General features: G+C 42.9%; 1 protein-coding gene across 3 annotated transcripts in view; it reads left to right on the top strand.

Annotated features, from left to right (window-relative positions):
- LOC139583205 (dual specificity protein phosphatase 10-like) overlaps nt 1–21,943 on the top strand; it is a 58,423-nt gene that overhangs the window by 8,487 nt on the left and 27,993 nt on the right. For 2 of the 3 annotated variants that reach the window (XR_011676507.1, XR_011676508.1), the window contains exons 3-4: nt 11,428–11,814; nt 13,631–14,541. Coding sequence is in view for 1 of the 3 variants with exons in the window: in XM_071414038.1 (XP_071270139.1) it covers nt 11,428–11,814; nt 13,631–13,896 (653 nt within the window). In the remaining 2 variants the exon portion in view is untranslated. Of the gene's footprint in view, nt 1–11,427; nt 11,815–13,630; nt 18,087–21,943 lie in introns of those variants that run through there. The other variant, XM_071414038.1, reaches the window with a different exon arrangement.

Here is a 21,943-nt window from a genome sequence, read left to right as displayed (position 1 = left end):
TTAAATTTGGCCGATTAATTGGTATCGGCTTTTTTTGGTCCTCCAATAATCGGTATCGGCGTTGAAAAATCATAATCGGTCGACCTCTAGTTAGCAGATGTATTGCGAGTGTAGCGAAATGCTTGTGCTTCTAGTTCCGACAGTGCAGAAATATCTAACAAGTAATCTAACAATTCCACAAGAGCTACCTAATACACACACATTTAAATAAGGAATGGAATAAGAATATATACAGTGGGGAGAACAAGTATTTGATACACTGCCGATTTTGCAGGTTTTCCTACTTACAAAGCATTTAGAGGTCTGTAATTTTTATCATAGGTACACTTCAACTGTGAGAGACGGAATCTAAAACAAAAATCCAGAAAATCACATTGTATGATTTTTAAGTAATTAATTTGCATTTTATTGCATGACATAAGTATTTGATACATCAGAAAAGCAGAACTTAATATTTGGTACAGAAACCTTTGTTTGCAATTACAGAGATCATATGTTTCCTGTAGTTCTTGACCAGGTTTGCACACACTGCAGCAGGGATTTTGGTCCACTCCTCCATACAGACCTTCTCTAGATCCTTCAGGTTTCGGGGCTGTCGCTGGGCAATACGGACTTTCAGCTCCCTTCAAATATTTTCTATTGGGTTCAGGTCTGGAGACTGGCTAGGCCACTCCAGGACCTTGAGATGCTTCTTAAGGAGCCACTCCTTAGTTGCCCTGGCTGTGTGTTTCAGGTCGTTGTCATGCTGGAAGACCCAGCCACAACCCATCTTCAATGCTCTTACTAAGGGAAGGAGGTTGTTGGCCAAGATCTCGCGATACATGGCCCCATCCATCCTCCCCTCAATACGGTGCAGTCGTCCTGTCCCCTTTGCAGAAAAGCATCCCCAAAGAATGATGTTTCCACCTCCATGCTTCACGGTTGGGATGGTGTTCTTGGGGTTGTACTCATCCTTCTTCTTCCTCCAAACACGGCGAGTGGAGTTTAGACCAAAAAGCTCTATTTTTGTCTCATCAGACCACATGACCTTCTCCCATTCCTCCTCTGGATCATCCAGATGGTCATTGGCAAACTTCAGACGGGCCTGGACATGCGCTGGCTTGAGCAGGGGGACCTTGCGTGCGCTGCAGGATTTTAATCCATGACGGAGTAGTGTGTTACTAATGGTTTTCTTTGAGACTGTGGTCCCAGCTCTCTTCAGGTCATTGACCAGGTCCTGCCGTGTAGTTCTGGGCTGATCCCTCACATTCCTCATGATCATTGATGCCCCACGAGGTGAGATCTTGCATGGAGCCCCAGACCGAGGGTGATTGACCGTCATCTTGAACTTCTTCCATTTTCTAATAATTGCGCCAACAGTTGTTGCCTTCTTACCAAGCTGCTTGCCTATTGTCCTGTAGCCCATCCCAGCCTTGTGCAGGTCTACAATTTTATCCCTGATGTCCTTACACAGCTCTCTGGTCTTGGCCATGGAGAGGTTGGAGTCTGTTTGATTGAGTGTGTGGACAGGTGTCTTTTATACAGGTAACGAGTTCAAACAGGTGCAGTTAATACAGGTAATGAGTGGAGAACAGGAGGGCTTCTTAAAGAAAAACTAACAGGTCTGTGAGAGCCGGAATTCTTACTGGTTGGTAGGTGATCAAATACTTATGTCATGCAATAAAATGCAAATTAATTACTTAAAAATCCTACAATGTGATTTTCTGGATTTTTGTTTTAGATTCCGTCTCTCACAGTTGAAGTGTACCTATGATAAAAATTACAGACCTCTACATGCTTTGTAAGTAGGAAAACCTGCAAAATCGGCAGTGTATCAAATACTTGTTCTCCCCACTGTACATATAAATATATGGATGAGCAATGACAGAGCGGTGTCAGCAAGATGCACTAGATGGCATCAAATACAGTATATACATATGAGATGAGTAATGTAAGATATGTAAACATTATTAAAGTGGCATTATTAAAGTGACTAGTGATCCATTTATTAAAGTGGCCAATGACTTCACGTCTGTATATAGGCAGGAGCCTCACTGTGTTAGTGATGGCTATTTAACAGTCTGATGGCCTTGAGATAGAAGCTATTTTTCAGTCTCTCGGTCCCAGCTTTGATATACCTGTACAGACCTCGCCTTCGGGATGGTAGCGGGGTGAACTGGCAGTGGTTTGGGTGGTTGTTGTCCTTGATTATCTTTTTGGCCTTCCTGTGACATCGGATGCTGTAGGTATCCTGGAGGGAAGATAGTTTGCCTCCGGTGATGCGTTGTGCAGACCGCACCACCCTCTGGAGAGCCCTGCGGTTATGGGCAGTGCAGTTGCCGTACCAGGCGGTGATGCAGCCCGACAGGATGCTCTCAATTGTGCATCTGTAAAAGTTTGTGAGGGTTTTAGGTGACAAGCCAAATTTCTTCAGCCTCCTGTGATTGAAGAGGCACTGTTGCGCCTTCTTCATCACACTCTCTGTGTGGGTGGGCCATTTCAGTTTGTCCGTGATGTGTACGCCGAGGAACTTAAAACTTTCCACCTTCTCCACTGCTGTCCCATCGATGTGGATAGAGGGGTGCTCCCTCTGCTGTTTCCTGAAGTCCACGATCATCTCCTTTGTTTTGTTGACGTTGAGTGAGAGGTTGTTTTCCTGACACCACAGTCCGAGTGCCCTCACCTCCTCCCTATAGGCTGTCTCGTCATTGTTGGTAATCAAGCCTACTACTGTTGTGATGTCTGCAAACTTGATGATTGAGTTGGAGGTGTGCATGGCCACGCAGTCATTGGTGAACAGGGATTACAGGAGGGGGCTGAGCATGTACCCTTGTGTGAACCCAGTGTTGAGGATCAGCGAAGTGGAGATGTTGTTTCCTACCTTCACCGCCTGGGGGTGGGCCGTCAGGAGTCCAGGACCCAATTGCACAGAGCGGGGTTGAGACCCAGGACCTCAAGCTTAATGATGAGCTTGGAGGGTAATATGGTGTTGAATGCTGAGCTGTAGTCAATGAACAGCATTCTTACATAGGTGTTCCTCGTGTCCAGGTGAGATAGGGCAGTGTGCAGTGTGATGGCGATTGCATCACCTGTGAACCTATTGGGGCGGTACGCAAATTGAAGTGGGTCTAGGGTGACAGGTAAGGTGGAGGTGATATGATCCTTGACTAGTTTCTCAAAGCACTTCATGATCCCAGATGTGGGATCATTTAGTTCAGTTACCTTTGCCTTCTTAGGTACAGCAACAAAGGTGGCCATCTTGAAGCATGTGGGGGACTGCAGACTGGGATAGGGAGAGATTGAATATTTCTGTAAACACACCAGCCAGCATGCTCTGAGGACTCTGCTAGGGATGCTCTCTGGGCCGGCAGCCTTGCGAGGGTTAACATGTTTATATGTCTTTACTTACGTTGACCATGGAGAAGGAGAGCACACGTTGTCCTTGGTAGGTGGCACTGTATTATCCTCAAACTGGGCGAAGATGGTGTTTAGTTTGTCTGGAAGCAAGACGTCGATGTCTGTGACGTGGCTAGTTTTCTTTTTGTAGTCCGTGATTGTCTGTTGACTCTGCCACATACGTCTTGTGTCTGAGCCGTTGAATTGTGACTCCACTTTGTCTCTATACTGACATTTCGCCTTGTTTGATTGCCTTGCTGAGGGAATAACTACACTGTTTGTATTCGGTCATATTCCCAGTAAACTTTCCATGGTTAAATGCAGTGGTTCGTGCTTTCAGTTTTGTGTGAATGCGGCAATCTATCCACGGTTTCTGGTTAGGGTAGGTTTTAATAGTCATAGTGGATATGTAACGGCTGTCCTCCTCCTCATTTGAGGAGGAGAAGTTTGAAGGATCGGAGGACCAATGTGCAGCATGGTAAGTGTCCATAACGTTTATTTTAAAACATAAACTGAACGCTAAGAAATACAAAACAATAAATGTGAACATGAACGAAACCGAAAACAGTACCGTGAGGCAACAAACACTCACACGGAAACAAACACCCACAACCCCAACAGAAAACAGGCTACCTAAATATGGCTCCCAATCAGAGACAATGACAAACACCTGCCTCTGATTGAGAACCATATCAGGCCAAACGAAAACCCCACATAGAAACAGAAAACATAGAACCCACCCAACTCACGTCCTGACCAACACTAAAACAAAGAAAATACAAAAGAACTAGGGTCAGAACGTGACAGGATACAACATCTCCTATGTACTTCCTTATAAACTCACTCACTGAATCAGCTTATAAATCAATATTATTCTCTGAGGCTCTGAACATATCCCAGTCCACGTGATCAAAACAATCTTGAAGTGTGGATTCCGATTGGTCAGACCAGCGTTGAATAGTCCGTGTCACGGGTACATCCTGTTTGAGTTTCTGCCTATAGGAAGGGAGGAGCAAAATGGAGTCCAGGTCAGATTTGCCGAAGGGAGGGCGGGGGAGGGCCTTGTGTGCATCGCGGAAGTTAGAGTAGCAGTGATCCAGAGTTTTGCCAGCTCGAGTACTACAATCAATATGCTGATAGAATTTAGGTAGCCTTGTTCTCAACTTTGCTTTGTTAAAATCCCCAGCTACAATAAATGCAGCCTCAGGATATATGGTTTCCAGTTTGTGTAAAGTCCAGTGAAGTTCCTTGACGGCCGACGTGGTATGGGCTTGAGGGGGGATATACATAGCTGTGACAATAACCGACGAGAATTCTCTTGGGAGATAATACGGTTGGCATTTGATTGTGAGGAATTCTAGGTCAGGTGAACAAAAGGACTTGAGTTCCTGTATTACACCATGAGTCGTTAATCATGAAACATACTGTCACGCCCTGGCCATAGAGAGGCTTTTATTCTCTATTTTGGTTAGGCTAGGGTGTGACTAGGGTGGGCATTCTAGTTTCTTAATTTCTATGTTTTGTATTTCTATGTTTTGGCAGGGTATGGTTCTCAATCAGAGACAGCTGTCTATCGTTGTCTCTGATTGAGAATCATACTTAGGCAGCCTTTTCTTCCTTTGGTGTATGTAGGTAGTTATCTTTGTTAGTGGCACTATAGAATACGACGCTCACCACGCTGCACCTTGGTCTCCTTCTGACGACGGCCGTGACACCCACCCTTCTTCTTCCCGGAGAGATGTTTATTTCTGTCGGCGCAACGCACAAAGATTCCCGATGGCTGTACCGACTCGGACAGCAAATCCCGAGGGAGCCATGTTTCCGTGAAACAGAGTATGTTACAATCCCTGATGTCTTTCTGGAAAGCAACTCTGGACATTAGCGAGTAATATATTCGGAAGCGGTGGGTAATGTCAGCCTCCGAAGTCTGACCAGAAGGTCACACCGTTTACCTCTTCTACGGCGACGTTGTTTTGGGTTAGCCTCTGGAATCAGTTAAGATGCCCTGGGTGGTTCGGACAAAGGATCCGCTTCAGGAAAGTCATATTCCTGGTCATAGTGCTGGTAAGTTCACTTTGCTCTGATATTCAATAGTTCTTCCCGGCTGTATACAATAACACTTAAGATTTTCTGGGCCACCAGTGTAAGAAATAATATATTTATATACTTATATATATATATACTTCAATGTTTCCTAAGGACTAGAAGCTAGGCGGTCCTCTCTGTCGGCACCATCTTTGGGACGCAACCTCAGTCTTTTGGGACGCAACCTCAGTCCGGTTTAATCATTGAACTTTCTCCAGAAGAGTAAATCATCAAATGGCGTATATCAATATGGTTGTTGGAACTTGGATGGCATATTTTGATGCAGAGAACAGCAACATTTCTAGTCCTGACTTGCTTTTTTCCCTGTGACCCAGACCTAATTGTAGTAATGAGTTATATAGCTGTCAAATCTGTCATAAGCAAACATCATTATTGATGTAAGACTGTGGACATTACAGTTGATGGATAGCACTGAATAGTGGAACCTGTGAGAAGCCCTCAGAGCTTCAGAGAAGTTGTAATTTATGAGTGAGGAACTGTGCTGGAGGCTTCTAAACGTGAGAGAGACACATGAAGGTGCTTTCCTCCATGAGATTGTCGAAAGATGCTTCACAGATCTCATCTCTCTCCACAATGTGCCAGAAAATGATTCTGCCTTTTCTACTATTCTCACTCTCGCCTCTCAAAAGAAGCTATTTACCAATTGAGCGCATCTCCACAAGAAAGGCGCCGCTTGAATATGTGCAATACAAGTAAAAATGTTTCAAAGATGATTTTGGTTGAACAGTTGAATCTGTTAGTTTGTTGAAAAATCCAGAAAGAGAAAGCTATTTAATGCATCATTAGAGAATCTTGCAGCTCTTTCAAAACATCAGCTATCTGGATTTGGGTGAAGAAGAAATGGTGGGGGCTTGTGCGGGTTGCTGTAGAGGGTGCCGGGCAGTTGACCGAGGTAGGGGTAGCCAGGTGGAAAGCATGGCCAGCCGTAGAGAAATGCTTATTGAAATTCTCAATTATAGTGGATTTATCGGTGGTAACAGTGTTTCCTAGCCTCAGAGCAGTGGGCAGCTGGGAGGAGGTGCTCTTATTCTCCATGGACTTTACAGTGTCCCAGAACTTTTTTGAGTTTGTACTACATGATGCAAATTTCTGTTTGAAAAAGCTAGCCTTAGCTTTCCTAACTGCCTGTGTATATTTGTTCCTAACTTCCCCGAAAAGTTGCATATCACGGGGGCTATTCGATGCTAATGCAGAACTCCACAGGATGTTTTTGTGCTGGTCAAGGGCAGACAGGTCTGGTAGTGAACCAAGGACTATATATTTTCCTAGTTCTACATTTGTTGAATGGAGCATGCTTATTTAAGATGGTGAGGAAGGCACTTTTAAAGAATAACCAGGCATCCTCTACTGACGGGATGAGGTCAATGTCATTCCAACGCAAGCGTCCCACTTGGCCAAAAGCCAGAAAAAATGTAGCCCGCCAAATTCAAATATATTACTATAAAAATCTATCTTTCATGAAATCACACATGAAAGACATTAAAGCTACACATGTTGTGAATCCAGCCAACATGTCTGATTTCAAAAAGGATTTACGGCGAAAGCACACCAAACGATTATGTTAGCTCAGTACATAGCCACAGAAAAACACAGCCATTTTCCCAGCCAAAGACAGTAGTCACAAAAAGCAGAAATAGAGATAAAATTAATCACTAACCTTTGATGATCTTCATCAGATGACACTCATAGGACATCATGTTACACAATACATTTATGTTTTGTTCGATAATGTGCATATTTATATCCACAAATCTCGGTTGACATTGGCGCCATGTTCAGAAATGCCTCCAAAATATCCGGAGAAATTGCAGAGAGCTACGTCAAATAACAGAAATACTAATCATAAACTTTGATGAAAGATACATGTTTTACATAGAATTAAAGATACACTTGTTCTTAATGCAACCGCTGTATCAGATTTAAAAAAAACGTTACGGAAAAAGCACACCATGCAATAATCAGAGACGGCGCTCAGATATAACAACATTTCTCCGCCATGTTGGAATCAACAGAAATACGAAATGACATCATAAATATTCCCTTACCTTTGATGATCTTCATCAGAATGCACTCCCATGAATCCTAGTTACACAATAAATTGTTGTTTTGTTCGATAATGTCCATTACTTATGTCTAAGTAGCTACTTTTGCTAGCATGTTTAGTGCACATGTCCAAACGCTCGCGGAGATGCAGGCGAACTCGGACGAAAACTTCAAAAGGTTATATAACAGGTCGAATAAACTGGCCAAACTAAGTAGAGTATCAATCTTCAGGATGTTGTTATCATAACTATCCAATAACGTTCCAACCGGATAATTCCTTTGTGTCTCTAGAAGTTATGGAAAGAAAGACGATATCGTTTGGAATGCGCGTGACCAGGAACTGGTATTCTGCCAGACCAATGACTGAAACACCTCCCATCCGGCTCAACATCACAGTAGAGGCTTCATTCCACGTTCTACAGACTGTTGACATCTAGTGGAAGGCGTAGGAAGTGCAAACAGATCCATATCTTACAGGGAATTGAATAGGCGACGAGTTAAACATCGACCAGCCTCAGAATTCTCACTTCCTGTTTGGATTTTTTCTCAGGTTTTTGCCTGCCATATGAGTTCTGTTATATTTACAGACATCATTCAAACAGTTTTAGAAACTTCAGAGTGTTTTATATCCAATAATAATATGCATATATTAGCATCTGGGACAGAGTAGGAGGCAGTTCACTATAGGCACGCAATTCATCCAAAAGTGAAAATGCTGCCCCCTATCAAAGAAGTTAAACATGTCCCAGTTTACGTCACCTATTAGCACGACCTCAGAAGATAGATGGGGGGCAATCAATTCACATATGGTGTCGAGGGCACTGCTGGGAGCAGAGGGTGGTCTATAGCAAGCGGCAATGGTGAGAGACTTGTTTCTGGAAAGGTACATTTTTAGAAGCTCGAATTGTTTGGGTACAGACCTGGATAGTAAGACAGAACTATGCAGCCTATCTTTGCAGTAGATTGCAACTCCGCCCCCTTTGGCAGTTCTATCTTGTCAGAAAATGTTATAGTTAGGGATGGAGATTTCAGGGTTTTTGGTGGTCTTCCTAAGCCAGGATTCAGACACGGCTAGGACATTTGGGTTGGCAGAGTGTGCTAAAGCAGTGAATTAAACAAAACTTAGGGAGGATGCTTCTAATGTTAACATGCATGAAACCAAGGCTTTTACGGTTACAGAAGTCAAGAAATGAGAGCGCCTGGGGAATGGGAGTGGAGCTAGGCACTGCAAGGCCTGGATTAACCTCTACATCACCAGAGGAACAGAGGAGGAGTAGGATAAGGGTATGGCTAAAGGCTATAAGAACTGGTCGTCTAGTACGTCCGGAACAGAGCGTAAAAGGAGCAGGTTTCTGGGAATGGTAGAATAGATTCAAGGCATAATGTACAGACAAAGGTATGGTAGGATGTGAATACAGTGGAGGTAAACCTATGCATTGAGTGACGATGAGAGAGATATTGTCTCTAGAAACATAATTTAAACCAGGTGAGGTCACTGCATGTGTGGGAGGTGGAACTAAAGGGTTAGCTAAGGCGTATTGAGCAGGGCTAGAGGCTCTACAGTGAAATAAGGCATTAATCACTAACCAAAACAGCGATGGACAAGGCATATTGACATTAGGGAGAGGTATGCGTAGCCAAGTGATCATAGGGGTCCAGTGAGTAGCTCAGCGGGCTGAAGACACAGCGATTCAGACAGCTAGCGGGCCGGGGCTATCAGCTCGCAGTAGGGCCTTAGAGGGACTTTGCAACGGAAGAAGTCTGTTGTAGCCCCCTCGTGCTGTTACGTTGGCAGACCAGTCGTGATGGATCAGCAGAGCTCCGTGTGGTAAAAGGATCAAGGCCAATTGGAAAAATAGGTATAGTGGCCAAAGAATTTGTCCGATGGACCTCTTCAGCTAACAGTCCGATATGCTCTAGACAGCTAGCGGGCCGCGGGTGGGAGGCTAGCAGAAGGGCATTAAGGGGATGTCGCGACGGAGGAGCCAGTGGAAAAACAACTCGGGCAGATTACGTCGGTAGTCCAGTCGTGATGGATCGGTGGGGCTCCGTGTCGGCAGTAACAGGGGTCCAGGCCAATTGGCAAAATAGGTATTGTAGCCCAAGGAGTGGCTGATGGACCTCTTCGGCTAGCCGGGAAATGGGCCTAGCAAAGACTAGCTCCAGGCTAATTGGTTCTTGCTTCGGGACAGAGACGTTAGCCAGGAGTGGCCACTCGGATAGCAGCTAGCTAGCTGCAATGATCCAGGTGAAATGGTTCAGAGCTTGCAGTAGGAATCCGGAGATATGGAGAAAAATAAGTCCGATTTGCTCTGGTTTGAGTCGCGCTGTGCATACTGGCAAGAGTTGTCCGGGCTATAGGTTAGCTGATCACCGCTAGCAGTGGCTAGCTGACTACTAGCTAGTAGCTAGTTAGCTGGCTAGCTTCTGTTGGGGGTTCCGGTTCAAAAGTAAAGAAAATAGCAGATCCGTACCACATTGGGTGAGGCGGATTGCAGGAGAGTATGTTGAAGTTGAGGTTAATAAAAAGAAATATATGTGAAGAAAAATATATAAAAAGATATATACACAGGACACGACAAGACGAGGACAAAGATGTCTGACTGCTACGCCATCTTGGAATACTTGCGTGAGAGAGTGATGAAAAAGCGTTACTTGAGAAACATAGCAGTTTAATTTGATTGTTTAGTGTGGTCCTATCAGTTAGACTCGTTTTATGACCCTCTTATGATAGACAACATCTTCCCTAGTTGAAAGTTGATAGGAGATCCTCACCTGCCCCATTTCTATGGCTGATACTGATACTCTGTGTCAGGCCCCCATGCAACCCCCCCCCACTCCCCCCCTCCTCCGCTCTGGAGGGAGGCAGGGTGCCGATGGCGTCATGCCCTGTGTGTGTTAACGTTATGTTAACGTTGTGTCAACGTTACACGGCTTTATTTGAAGGAGTGTAGATGTCCAGAAAGACAAATGTTCAACATTTATTATCTTTATTTGGCCATCATCTTTGGCTCTGAGGAGAGTGATGATAGCTATTTTTCAGAGGTAAAAAAAGGGAATGCTGTGTGGATTGCCTTGGGGCCATGTTTTATGTTTCTCTCACTCTCTAAATGATGAAGGAAATAGGACATTACCTCCAGGACCGTAGGTGATTGAGAGACAGAAACAAATTAAGTGCAAAGCCTTCCCTTCAAACTGATGTGATATCCAATTCAAACACATTATATGGTTTGAATGGTTGAGTTAGTTGGGGGATTGGAGTGTCCCAGTGTTCGACTTCAGGCTATAGAAGTGTACGTTATGATAAGTTTGTCACCTATTTTGCCACCCTATGTCAATAGGGATTTGTCAATGTAAATAGGAGTTGGTTTTCAGTTCAACAGCTGTTTAGAATCTGTGGAATGTCACTCCTGAACTCAGAGCTACGTGTGCTACGTTCCGTACATTGAGTCGGGAGCAGGATAGTTGTTATTCGGCCATTGGCCCAGTTGTACTGCAAGGACTTCTGATTGGTCAACCCCAGGCTAGGGTAGGGGGTTATAAATGGTGTCCTGTTCCTTTGTTCTGTGGAGAAAAGCTGAGGAGACTGAACATCTACCTCCCAGCATAACATCTATGATTTGTCCTTCTCAAATAAACCTATTTTTCTCCCCCTGATTTGCTTTGGAGTTTGTGTTATTGAAGAATAACATCAACTGCTAACAATATGGACATGGATTGTTTTTGATAGTTTAATACAGTAATATTTCCCTCCAATAGACACGTAGCAGACGTGTTCCTGTCAGACAGTAGTAACCTGCCTTTGACATAAACGATTATACCTGCAGGCGTTAAGTTTATTGTCACATTTAAGTGTATTTATGTTTTGCTGACTCATCCTGTTGTTGTCTGTTGTTTACCCAGGGGGCCTCAGCTCCTTTAGACAGAACCACCAGAGCCTGTGTGACCACTCCCTCCACCTCCATGAGATCCTGAACGCCAGCATGGGCGTCAGTGGGGCCTCCGGCCACACGGGGGCGCTACCTCACTCCATGTCCCTGCCCTCCACACCGGACATCGAGAATGCCGACCTGACGCCAATTCTGCCCTTCCTCTACTTGGGCAATGAGCACGACGCGCAGGACGCCCACAAGCTGCAGCGCTACAACATCAGCTTCGTGCTTAACGTTACCACCCACCTGCCGCTCTACCATTACGATACAGGTCTCTTCAGCTACAAGCGGCTGCCCGCAACCGACAGCAACAAGCAGAACCTGCGCCAGTACTTTGAGGAGGCGTTTGAATTCATCGGTACGTGGGAAATTTTTCCAAGTCTAGTCAGTGCATGGCGGCTTGGCCCACATGAAAAAGTACTATATTGTGTACAATGGTAGGAATACTATAGTATTCACTGTACTGTTTTTGCTGACTTTACTGTAGTATACTGTAGTATTTATAGTTTGCTATAGTATAAATACTGTAGTATATATTGTTTGTATATACTATAGTAATTACTGTAGTGTTTTTGCAGACTGTAGTGTCTTTATACTTTAGGATTTACTGTATTTTTGGGGACATTACTGTCGTATTTACTAAAGTGTTTTTGTTTTATTATCTTTGACATAGAAGTGGAGGCTTTCTCCTTGAGAAAATCTACTGGAGAAATACTAAAATAGCAAATTGTCCATAACCTGTATGTAGGTAGGTAGGTAGGACTGGGTTCTGAACGGAGAGTTTAGTGCTCCTGCTCTTTTCTATAACCTGTAGGGAACACAGTATATGGTCTATATTTGGCATGTAGGTTTTTCACTTACAGGTAGCACAAATTGGGATATGGGGGAGGGGAATGGGCAAGGTATATGCAAATTAAATACTGTAGCATTTACTATAGTAAAACATATATAGTGTTTTTGCAGACATTTCTGTTGTATTTACGAGTGTTTTTTGTGTGGATAATACTGTAGTACTCTATACTATACTACAAAATTCTATACTAAGTACTACACATAATTGAGGGATACTAATGTATAGTATTCTAAAGTATGCTATAGTTTAGGACTAGTAAACTGTAGTATTATTCTATAGTAAACTGTAGTATATCTTATTTGGGTGGGTGCACAGTAGAAGTGTACACTGAGTGTACAACACATTTAGGAACATCTTCCTAATATTTAGTTGTACCCCCTTTTGCCCTCAGAACAGCCTCAATTCTTTGGGCCATGGACTCTGCAAGGTGTCGAAAGCGTTCCACAGGGAGGCTGGCCCATGTTGACTCCAATGCTTCCCACAGTTGTGTCAAGTTGGATGGATGTCCTTTGGGTGGTGGACAATTGTTGATACACACGGGAAACTGTTGAGCGTGGAAAACCCAGCAAGGTTGCAGTTCTTGACACACTCAAACCTGGCACCTACTACCATACCCCGTTCAAAGGCACTTCAATATTTTGTCTTGCCCATTCACCCTCACAATCCATGTCTCAGTTTTCTCAAGGCTTAAAAATCCTTCTTTAACCTGTCTCCTCATCTACACTGATTGAAGTGGATTTAACAAGTGACATCAATAAAGGATCATAGCTTTCACCTGGATTCACCTGGTCAGTCTATGTCTTGGAAAGAGCATAACGCATTGTAGACTCAGTGAATAGGGCAGAGCAGGGCAGGGGTTGCAGTTGGTGGCAGTGGTGGGATCTCATTGAATCGATTCAGTTGTATTATTTATTTTCAGGCCACATTATGATTGGAGTTAGTCAGTGATTTAGCTTGGTTGATACATATTCAAATGGCTTGTTTTTAATCGATCAGAGGCTGTGTAGGTTGTCGGACTTTTGAAATTATGGATTTGTTAGCTCTACAGTTAGTATAACGTATGCACAGTGTAGGTTTTGAGTGAGCGGACTGCAGGGAAAAATATGGCACATTAGTTACATAACTAAAACATTAATGTGATGTTGTCGAAGTCTATTTTGTACTACTGCATGTTTTATGTTGCTATGATGAGTTCTATTCTAAAGAGACTAAAATTATTATCTGTTTCTGTTGAAGTCTATTTTGTACAGTGTTTCATGTGCATTAGCACTAAAACGCTCCTAAAACTCTCCTAAAATGCTCCTCTCTTTCCTTTCTTCAGAGGAAGCACAGCAAGCAGGGGTGGGCCTCTTGATCCACTGCCAGGCGGGTGTGTCTCGCTCGGCCACCATTGTCATCGCCTACCTGATGAAGCACACCTGGATGACCATGACAGACGCCTACAAGTTCGTCAAGACCCGGCGGCCCATCATCTCACCCAACCTTAACTTCATGGGCCAGCTGCTTGAGTTCGAGGAGGACTTGAACAACGGTGTCACGCCGCGCATCCTCACGCCAAAGCTCATTGGGGTGGAGACCATGGTTTAGGAGGACACACGCCATTCCTGCTTTAGGAGGACATCCAACAGGCTACTCTTAAAGGCGGATTCTGAGAGAGAAATCTTTATTTCAGAATCTCCTAATCATGCTCTTTTGGGACTGTCACAGGAGTGCCAAAGTTCTTGAGATGAGATACGCCAAAAATCCCAGCTGTTCCGAACTGGCCGGCTTCCCGGAGGAACAGAAGTGTTGGGGAGAGAAAACGGTCAGTGGGAAGCTGTCTGTGCATGACAACGGAGGAGCAAAAACATGGAAGGAAAGGAAAATAGATAAAACGCCATGTTCTGTGGGGACTGAGCAATTTAGTAGTTAGAGAAACTGAACTCTTCAGGCTCACACTGTGCTGTGGCTCATGGTTAATGTTGCAGGCATGGGGCCGAGCTGGCCGAGGCGGTGCCTGTCAGAAAAGATGAAGACTTGTTTGGTGTGTTGATGTTCTTGTTCTATTTTTAGACAGGAGTTTATGGGAGTGACCATAGTGCTGCTTGCTGTGGGAGTGACCACAGCAAGCCCAAAGTGGCTTACTGTGCAATAATTTCTGAGTGGACTGCCCCTGAGAGCTTGATATTATGTGTATATATGGGTATTCAATGACGATTAAACATTTCCAGCTCGCCGCTGATTTGACATTAAGTAAGTTTATTTTATTTTTTATTGTTGTTATCAATTCCGTATTTTTTGGCACATGCAATTGAGCTGTTACATTTGGCACAAATTAGATTGACAACATAGTTTTTTTTTTTTTTTGAAGTGTCTCAGTTTTGTGTGTATATTTGTTTCATTCTGTTTACTCTTCAAAAATACTATACATGAAAACATTCACGTTGTCTGTGTTTTTTGTTTTCCAACTGTGTTTTTCCATTGCCCATGACCATCAACCATACCATTTGTTTTTAGTAATACATTTACTGCCATAAAGAGCTTTGTACCACAAGTTTACTGAAAGCAGATATATTGCTCCTCAAACAAAATGGTGGTAATCCTGTTTTATATATTACTTCAGTTGTAAAGTAGATTTGAGGACTATTCTGTGTTTCTTTTTAAATAATTTACCCTCGCTTCTAACTTGTCCCTCTTTTAATGTAGTGTCTAACCTCTCCAGATATATTTTGGTATAGTTGCCCTTATAGTGTATGTTACTACATTTACCCTGACTCTGAATGTGACCGAGTATGATTTACTACATTACAAAGTAACACAGTTCTGAAATGACCTTGAATTGGGCCTCTGGCATCAAACGAGACATTGTATCAAGGGTCATGGTTAAAAGTCAGAACTGTCGTAGAAGGAAGGTACTGTAACCCCTTTCTAATATTTTGAAACCTCCCAGTCCTGCCTCTAAGCTAAGCTAACGGGGAGCTCTTGTTCTGCCACTTCGTGTAACACCAAGCTCAGTACTAGTGCCTCTATCTATGCCTTAACTAACACCTATCTTTCCTCCACTGGATCTTTTTGCGGCACTGTACAGTACAGGCCATCATCGCATGCAAACAGAAGCAGCCGAGCAGGCTGGGGTCGACTACACGGCCTGCGGATGCAAACCAAACCTTCAGCAGCAGCAGTAGTAAACTCTGTGATACATTCAAAAGGATATTAAGGCAGTTTGCACACAGTTTCACTCCAAAGAGCTTGTCACAGCATTTGTTTTAAAACCAAATTTCACTAATGGAATCTGTGCTGCTTTGGTTTTTAAGGCACTTTGGGCTATTAGGCCTTTAGATAATGTGTATTTTAAAATGACTTTGATCTGGTGCTGAATCTGATATTTGAAAGGAGAATTGAGATCCTGAGAAACTTATAGTCTAGGCCTCTTCCACACAGGCTGTGCTGAAGCAGAAAAGTCTGTTATGATGGCTGTGTGTGTGACCCCGCGCTGAGCTTTTGAATCTCATCAAAGGCGAGTCACTGAAATGTTTCCTTGCATAATGCATGCTGTTTCAAACAAGGCGATGTGCAGCCACTTAGCTGCTAATTATGTTGATGCTCAGTTTTGGCCCCAACTAGCGTTAGCATTAGCGTTAGCGCGACAACAAACAATGGTGGACTATACAACAAAAGACAAAACAGGGTCCTATTCAATAGGGCATGCAATGTTTAAATATTTTCGCAACAGAAAATGGAAATTAGAGTTTATTGGATAAGGGGGTCCGGCCCGCAAGGGGGTCCAAAATTGGGCGGGATAACTCAATATACTTTAAAATTACTAAAACCAAATGGAAATTAGAATGGACCTACATTTATACAGTTTCTTGACGGTATCCAGCTCGCTAATATTCACCAAAATGAAAGCTAGACAGTCAGGGAGTATCGAAAATTCGAAAAACGATGGATAGATTCAAATTTTGGATAGATGCAAATTTAGATGCAAATTTTTACGCCGTGGAAATATAACACATTTTCAGTGCGGCACTCCGGATCTCGTTGAAGACCGGCCCGGGGCAATTTTTTGGGGACACCCCTGATTTAGTGCTTGATGAATATACTAGTGGCTGAATAAATGAGGAAAAGTATACTTAAATATGCTTTGCACGCGCAATCATAATATTTGTGTGGCAGTGTCCTTGGGCTTTGAACTGAAGTTACTTTGCATATAGGTTATATACATACTGTTGCTACTGCTGCACCAAAAACCTCCTGATTATTCATCGTATAGTCCTCTCAAGAAAACATTTGAGAGTTGAGGGAGACTACAAGACAAAGTAAGCAAATTGAGGTGCTCTTTAGGAGATTGCACAGCTAAAGAGAGTACAAAGCATTTATCTATCCACAAAATATCTATGTATAGGGGTAATAAATTATATTTTTTGAATTCTCACCTATTCTTCCTGTCTTCAGTTGCTATGATCATTTACAGTACATTGGTGTATATTGGTGCTATACAAACACTGTACGTGACAGGTCTTCAAAAGTTTGCCACACGTGTGTAGCTTGTACATGTACAGTATATGAAATGATAACCATCTGCAAAAAAAGTACACATCTGAACCCATTAAGTAAAAAATATAAACCCCATTTCTCTTCCACTGGTTTCCAAACTTGTTCCCTATCGGCACATCTTTGCTTTTCATTTGTAATTACAGTCTGGTATTTGATTGATAAATGTTACTGTTGTACATTCTTCTTCTCTGGTTGGAAAACAAAGCATGTGTGTTGAGTGTCCCCGGTCGGTTCACGAGAGACGCTCATAACTCTCTTCTGTCTGTCCAATGATGCTCTCTCACTGTGGATGTCGAGCTTTTATGCCTTGTTCCAAATGGCACTCAATATCAGCGATTTGGGGGATTTTAGTTTCTTGTTAAAAAAGACTGTAAAATGACCAGGAATTCAGCTATAATGGGTTTACTTTAGGTCATCTGTTCCCAAGTATTCCCACAAATAGAAAAATCGTATCGCAATGTAATCAATATATTAAATTATTGTTCTTTTCAAATGCAATCTCTTTTTGGGTTTAGCTGTGGTCAATTTGCAGTTTACAAATTATTCAAATTATGTTCCGTCCCCCCTCTGACAAAAATCAGCCCGCGGCTGAATCTATTTGCCTACCCATACCCTACATAGTGCACTTCTTTTGATTAGACTTGTCGAAAGTAGTGCATTAAATAGGGAATAGGGTGCCATTTGGGAGGCACATTTTGTGTCTCTCGCCAAGGCGGTTTTGAGTGACAGCTCCCTGAAAGGGATTCTGGTGTATGGCTTTTATTTGGAAAGACACCTCTGTATTAGAACCATATAAAACTGTCATATTTGATTTGGGACTGTTTATGGCTAGACCTGTTTAAGAGTTTCTGCTTTGGGCTCGGAGACTCTGGGGAGAACAGGGGGGTCACTATACAAGTGTATGTACTTTAACAGTGAGTGTGTGTCTATAGTTCCGCAGTTAAAGCATATACTCTATATTCACAACTTTTCTATGCATAAATTTATATCCATTACTATTTTTGCACTGACCTATGGATGGACAGCTGGATTTTATTTTTTCACAAAGGGTGCTATTATAATGGAGGCCTTCTCCCGGACAACACCTTTTTGCATGACCTGCTTAATATTCCCCCCTATGACGGATCTATGACTATGAACCTCTCCTCCTCTCTATTCTTAAACAGTTGTGGTTTAAGCACTGTCATTTTGTAATCCCTTCCCTACTTGTAAGGTTTAAAATAAACCGAGGCTAAAAGTTTTATCTGGGGTTGCGTGTGTTTTTGCGTCTGTAAAAATGTTTACGTGTTCTCTTCCTTTTGATTCCATTTCCTGGTTGTATTGACTGTAAGCACACACATTTTGGGTAAATATTTGATTGTTATGTACATTATAACCCAGCAACAACAATAACAACAACAGTTTCACCACAGTGTAACACTACCACACAGTCCATAAAGAGTGGCACTATTCCCAGTTATCCCAGCCTACTGAAATGCGAATAGTCACGTCGCCGCTGCACCGAAGCAGAGTTGTGAATTATTTGCACTCGTCCATTGAACCCTGTGTCACATAGCTGCAGGACTTATGGGCCTATATTTACTCCAACCCTGCAGGAATCCACTGCTGCATGGCTAGGGGGAATAGGGGGGTTTGATTAACACAGAGCGGGTCAAGTTCCCTCCATAGGAACAGGCCCAAAAATAGTTTTTAGTGTTGTTTCTAATTACGAGTGATGAGCGGCCCTGCCTCATTAATCCTTTCCTTTCAGCACTGGGCAGGCCGGCAGCACCAGAATAGCCCTGATCTTAGCGCTGCTGCATGCACGCCACTCCCTCCCTGCTCCCCACTCTCCGGCCCTGGCTACGCTTCATGGACGTATTAGGAAAGGCAGGCTCTCCCAGCTCTGGGCCCAAGAGGATGGCCTATCTCTTGGACACACACACACACACACAATATAAACACACACACATACATTATGTACACTTGCGTACTGTAAATAGGCATACACACACACACACACACACACACACACACACACACACACACACACACACACACACACACACACACACACACACACACACACACACACACACACACACACACACACACACACACATACTGTACACACACTCATACACAAACAAACGCATGCACTTGCGCCCACACACACACTCAAACACACATAGCTACATACACCTACACAATAGGCGGACGGTGGCACCTTAATTGCGGAGGAGGGGCTGATTGTAATGGTTGAAACAGGATCAAAGGAATTATATTAAACCCATCAAACACATGGTTTCCATGTGGTTGATACCATTCCATTTACTGCATTACAGCCATTATTAAGAGTCGTCCCCCTCAGCAGCCTCCTGTGACGTACACACACAGTTGTATTCACTCTGCTGCCTCCCAGCCAGAGGACTCAGAAATAAACCAGGGAGGATGTTTCAGTTTGAGCCCTGCTGCACTGGTAACCGTCAAAACAGTTTCCTGTGTCATAGGAGGGATGAAATCAACCTACTCGCACGATATCCCTTCAAGCCTGGGTAAAATACTGTAACACAACTACTGCAGCTGCTCTCTAAGGTGCTGCTTGCCAGAGCTAAACTATGCTACCGAAAAACTAGAATGCTTCAATATTGTTATACTGTGGCCTGATGAGATAACTGAGAACTGGTTGATTTATGCACATGTCAAATACAGGTTTTAAAGTCCCAGGCCTCCACACAGGTTTTTTTCTAAACTTCAGGGAAACATGTACAGTGCCTTCAGAAAGTATTCATACCCCTTGACGTTTTCCACATTTGTTTGTGTTACCGCCTGAATTTTGTGTCACTGGCCTACACAAAATACTCCATCGTGTTAAAGTGGAAGTACACTACCGGTCAAACGTTTTAGAACACCTAACTCAATCAAGGGTTTTTCTTTATTTTTATAATGTTCTACATTGCAGAATAATAGTGAAGACATCAAAACTACGAAATAACACATATGGAGTCATGTAGTAACCAAAAAAAGTGTTAAACAATTCTAAATATATTTTATATTTGAGATTCTTCAAATAGTCACCCTTTGCCTTGGTGACAGCTTTGCACACTCTTGGCATTCTCTCCGCCAGCTTCACTTGGATTGCTTTTCGAACAGTCTTGAAAGAGTTCCCACATATGCTGAGCACTTGTTGGCTGCTTTTCCTTCACTCTGCGGTCTGACTCATCCCAACCATCTCAATTTGGTTGAGGTCGGGGGATTGTGAAGGCCAGGTCATCTGATGCAGCACTCCATCACTCTCCTTCTTGGTAAAATAGCCCTTACATAGCCTGGATGTGTGTTGGGTCATTGTCCTGTTGAAAAACATATGATAGTCCCACTAAGCCCAAACCAGATGGGATGGCGTATCGCTGCAGAGTGCTGTGGTAGCCATGCTGGTTAAGTGTGCCTTGAATTCTAAATAAATCACAGACAGTGTGTCACCAGCAAAGCACCCCCACACCATAACATCTCCTCCTCCATTATTTACGGTGGGAAATACACATGCGGAGATCATCTGTTCACCCACACCGCGTCTCACAAAGACACGGGGGTTGGAACCAAAAATCTCCAATTTGGACTCCAAACCAAAGGACAAATTTCCACCGGTCTAATGTCTAACATTTATTTGGGCTTCAATTTCTGGGGCTGGTAACTCTATTGAACTTATCCTCTGTAGCAGAGGCAACTCTGGGTCTTCCATTCCTGTGGCGGTCCTCATGAGAGCCAATTTCGTCATAGCGCTTGATGGTTTTTGCGACTGCACTTGAAGAAACTTTCAAAGTTCTTGAAATGTTCTGTATTGACTGACCATCATGTATTAAAATAATGATGGACTGTCATTTCTCTTTGCTTATTTGAGCTGTTCTTGCCATAATATTGTCTTGGTCTTTTACCAAATAGGGCTATCTTGTCTATACCACCCCTACTTGTCACAACACAACTGATTGGCTCAAACGCATTAAGAAGGAAAGAAATTCCACAAATTAGCTTTTAAGAAGGCCTACACAGGCACACCTGTTAATTGAAATGCATTGCAGTTGACATTGCAATCCATGTATATAAAGCTCTTAGAGATTTACCCAGATAGACTCATAGCTGTAATCACGACCAAAGGTGATTATAACATGTATTTACTCAGTGGGTTGAATACTTATGTAATCAAGATATGTTAGTGTCTATTTTATAGTTATTTTTTATAATTGTTAAAATTTTTGGTCTAGATCGATGACAAAAACCCCCAAATCAATACATTTTCATCACACCTTGTAAGACAACAAAATGTGGATAGAGTAAAGGGGTGTGAGTACTTTCTGAAGGCACTGTACAACACGAAATAACCTAAAACATACCAAAAACAAACAAAAGCCTTTTTTAATTTAAAAAAAAAATAACATCAAATTGATCATAAATACAGTGTAGACATTGTTAATGTTGTAAATGACTATTGTAGCTGGAAACGGCAGATTTTTTATGGAATATCTACATAGGCGTACAGAGGCCCATTATCAGCAATGTGTTCCAATGGAGTGTTGTGTTAGCTAATCCAAGTTTATCATTTTAAAAGGCTAATTGATCATTAGAAAACCCTTTTGCAATTATGTTAGCACAGCTGAAAACTGTTGTGATGATTAAAGAAGCAATAAAACTGGCCTTCTTTAGACTAGTTGAGTATCTGGAGAATCAGCATTTGTGGGTTCGATTACAGGCACAAAATGGTCAGAAACTAAGAACTTTCTTCTGAATCTCGTCAGTCTATTCTTGTTCTGAGAAATTAAGGTTATTCCATGCGAGAAATTGCCAAGAAACTGAAGATCTCGTACAACTCTGTGTACTACTCCCTTCACAGAACAGCGCAAACTGGCTCTAACCAGAAAAGAAAGAGTGGGAGGCCCCGGTGCACAACTGAACAAGAGGACAAGTACATTACAGTGTCTAGTTTGAGAAACAGATGCCTCACAAGTCCTCATCTGGCAGCTTCATTAAATAGTACCCGCAAAACACCAGTCTCAATGTCAACAGTGAAGAGGCGACTCCGGGATGCTGGCCTTCTAGGCGGAGTTGCAAAGAAAAAGCCATATCT

This window comes from Salvelinus alpinus, chromosome 8 (genome assembly GCF_045679555.1).
Source record: "Salvelinus alpinus chromosome 8, SLU_Salpinus.1, whole genome shotgun sequence".
In the NCBI taxonomy this organism is placed as follows: Eukaryota; Metazoa; Chordata; class Actinopteri; order Salmoniformes; family Salmonidae; genus Salvelinus; species Salvelinus alpinus.
This window is presented reverse-complemented; position numbering and strand designations above follow the sequence as displayed.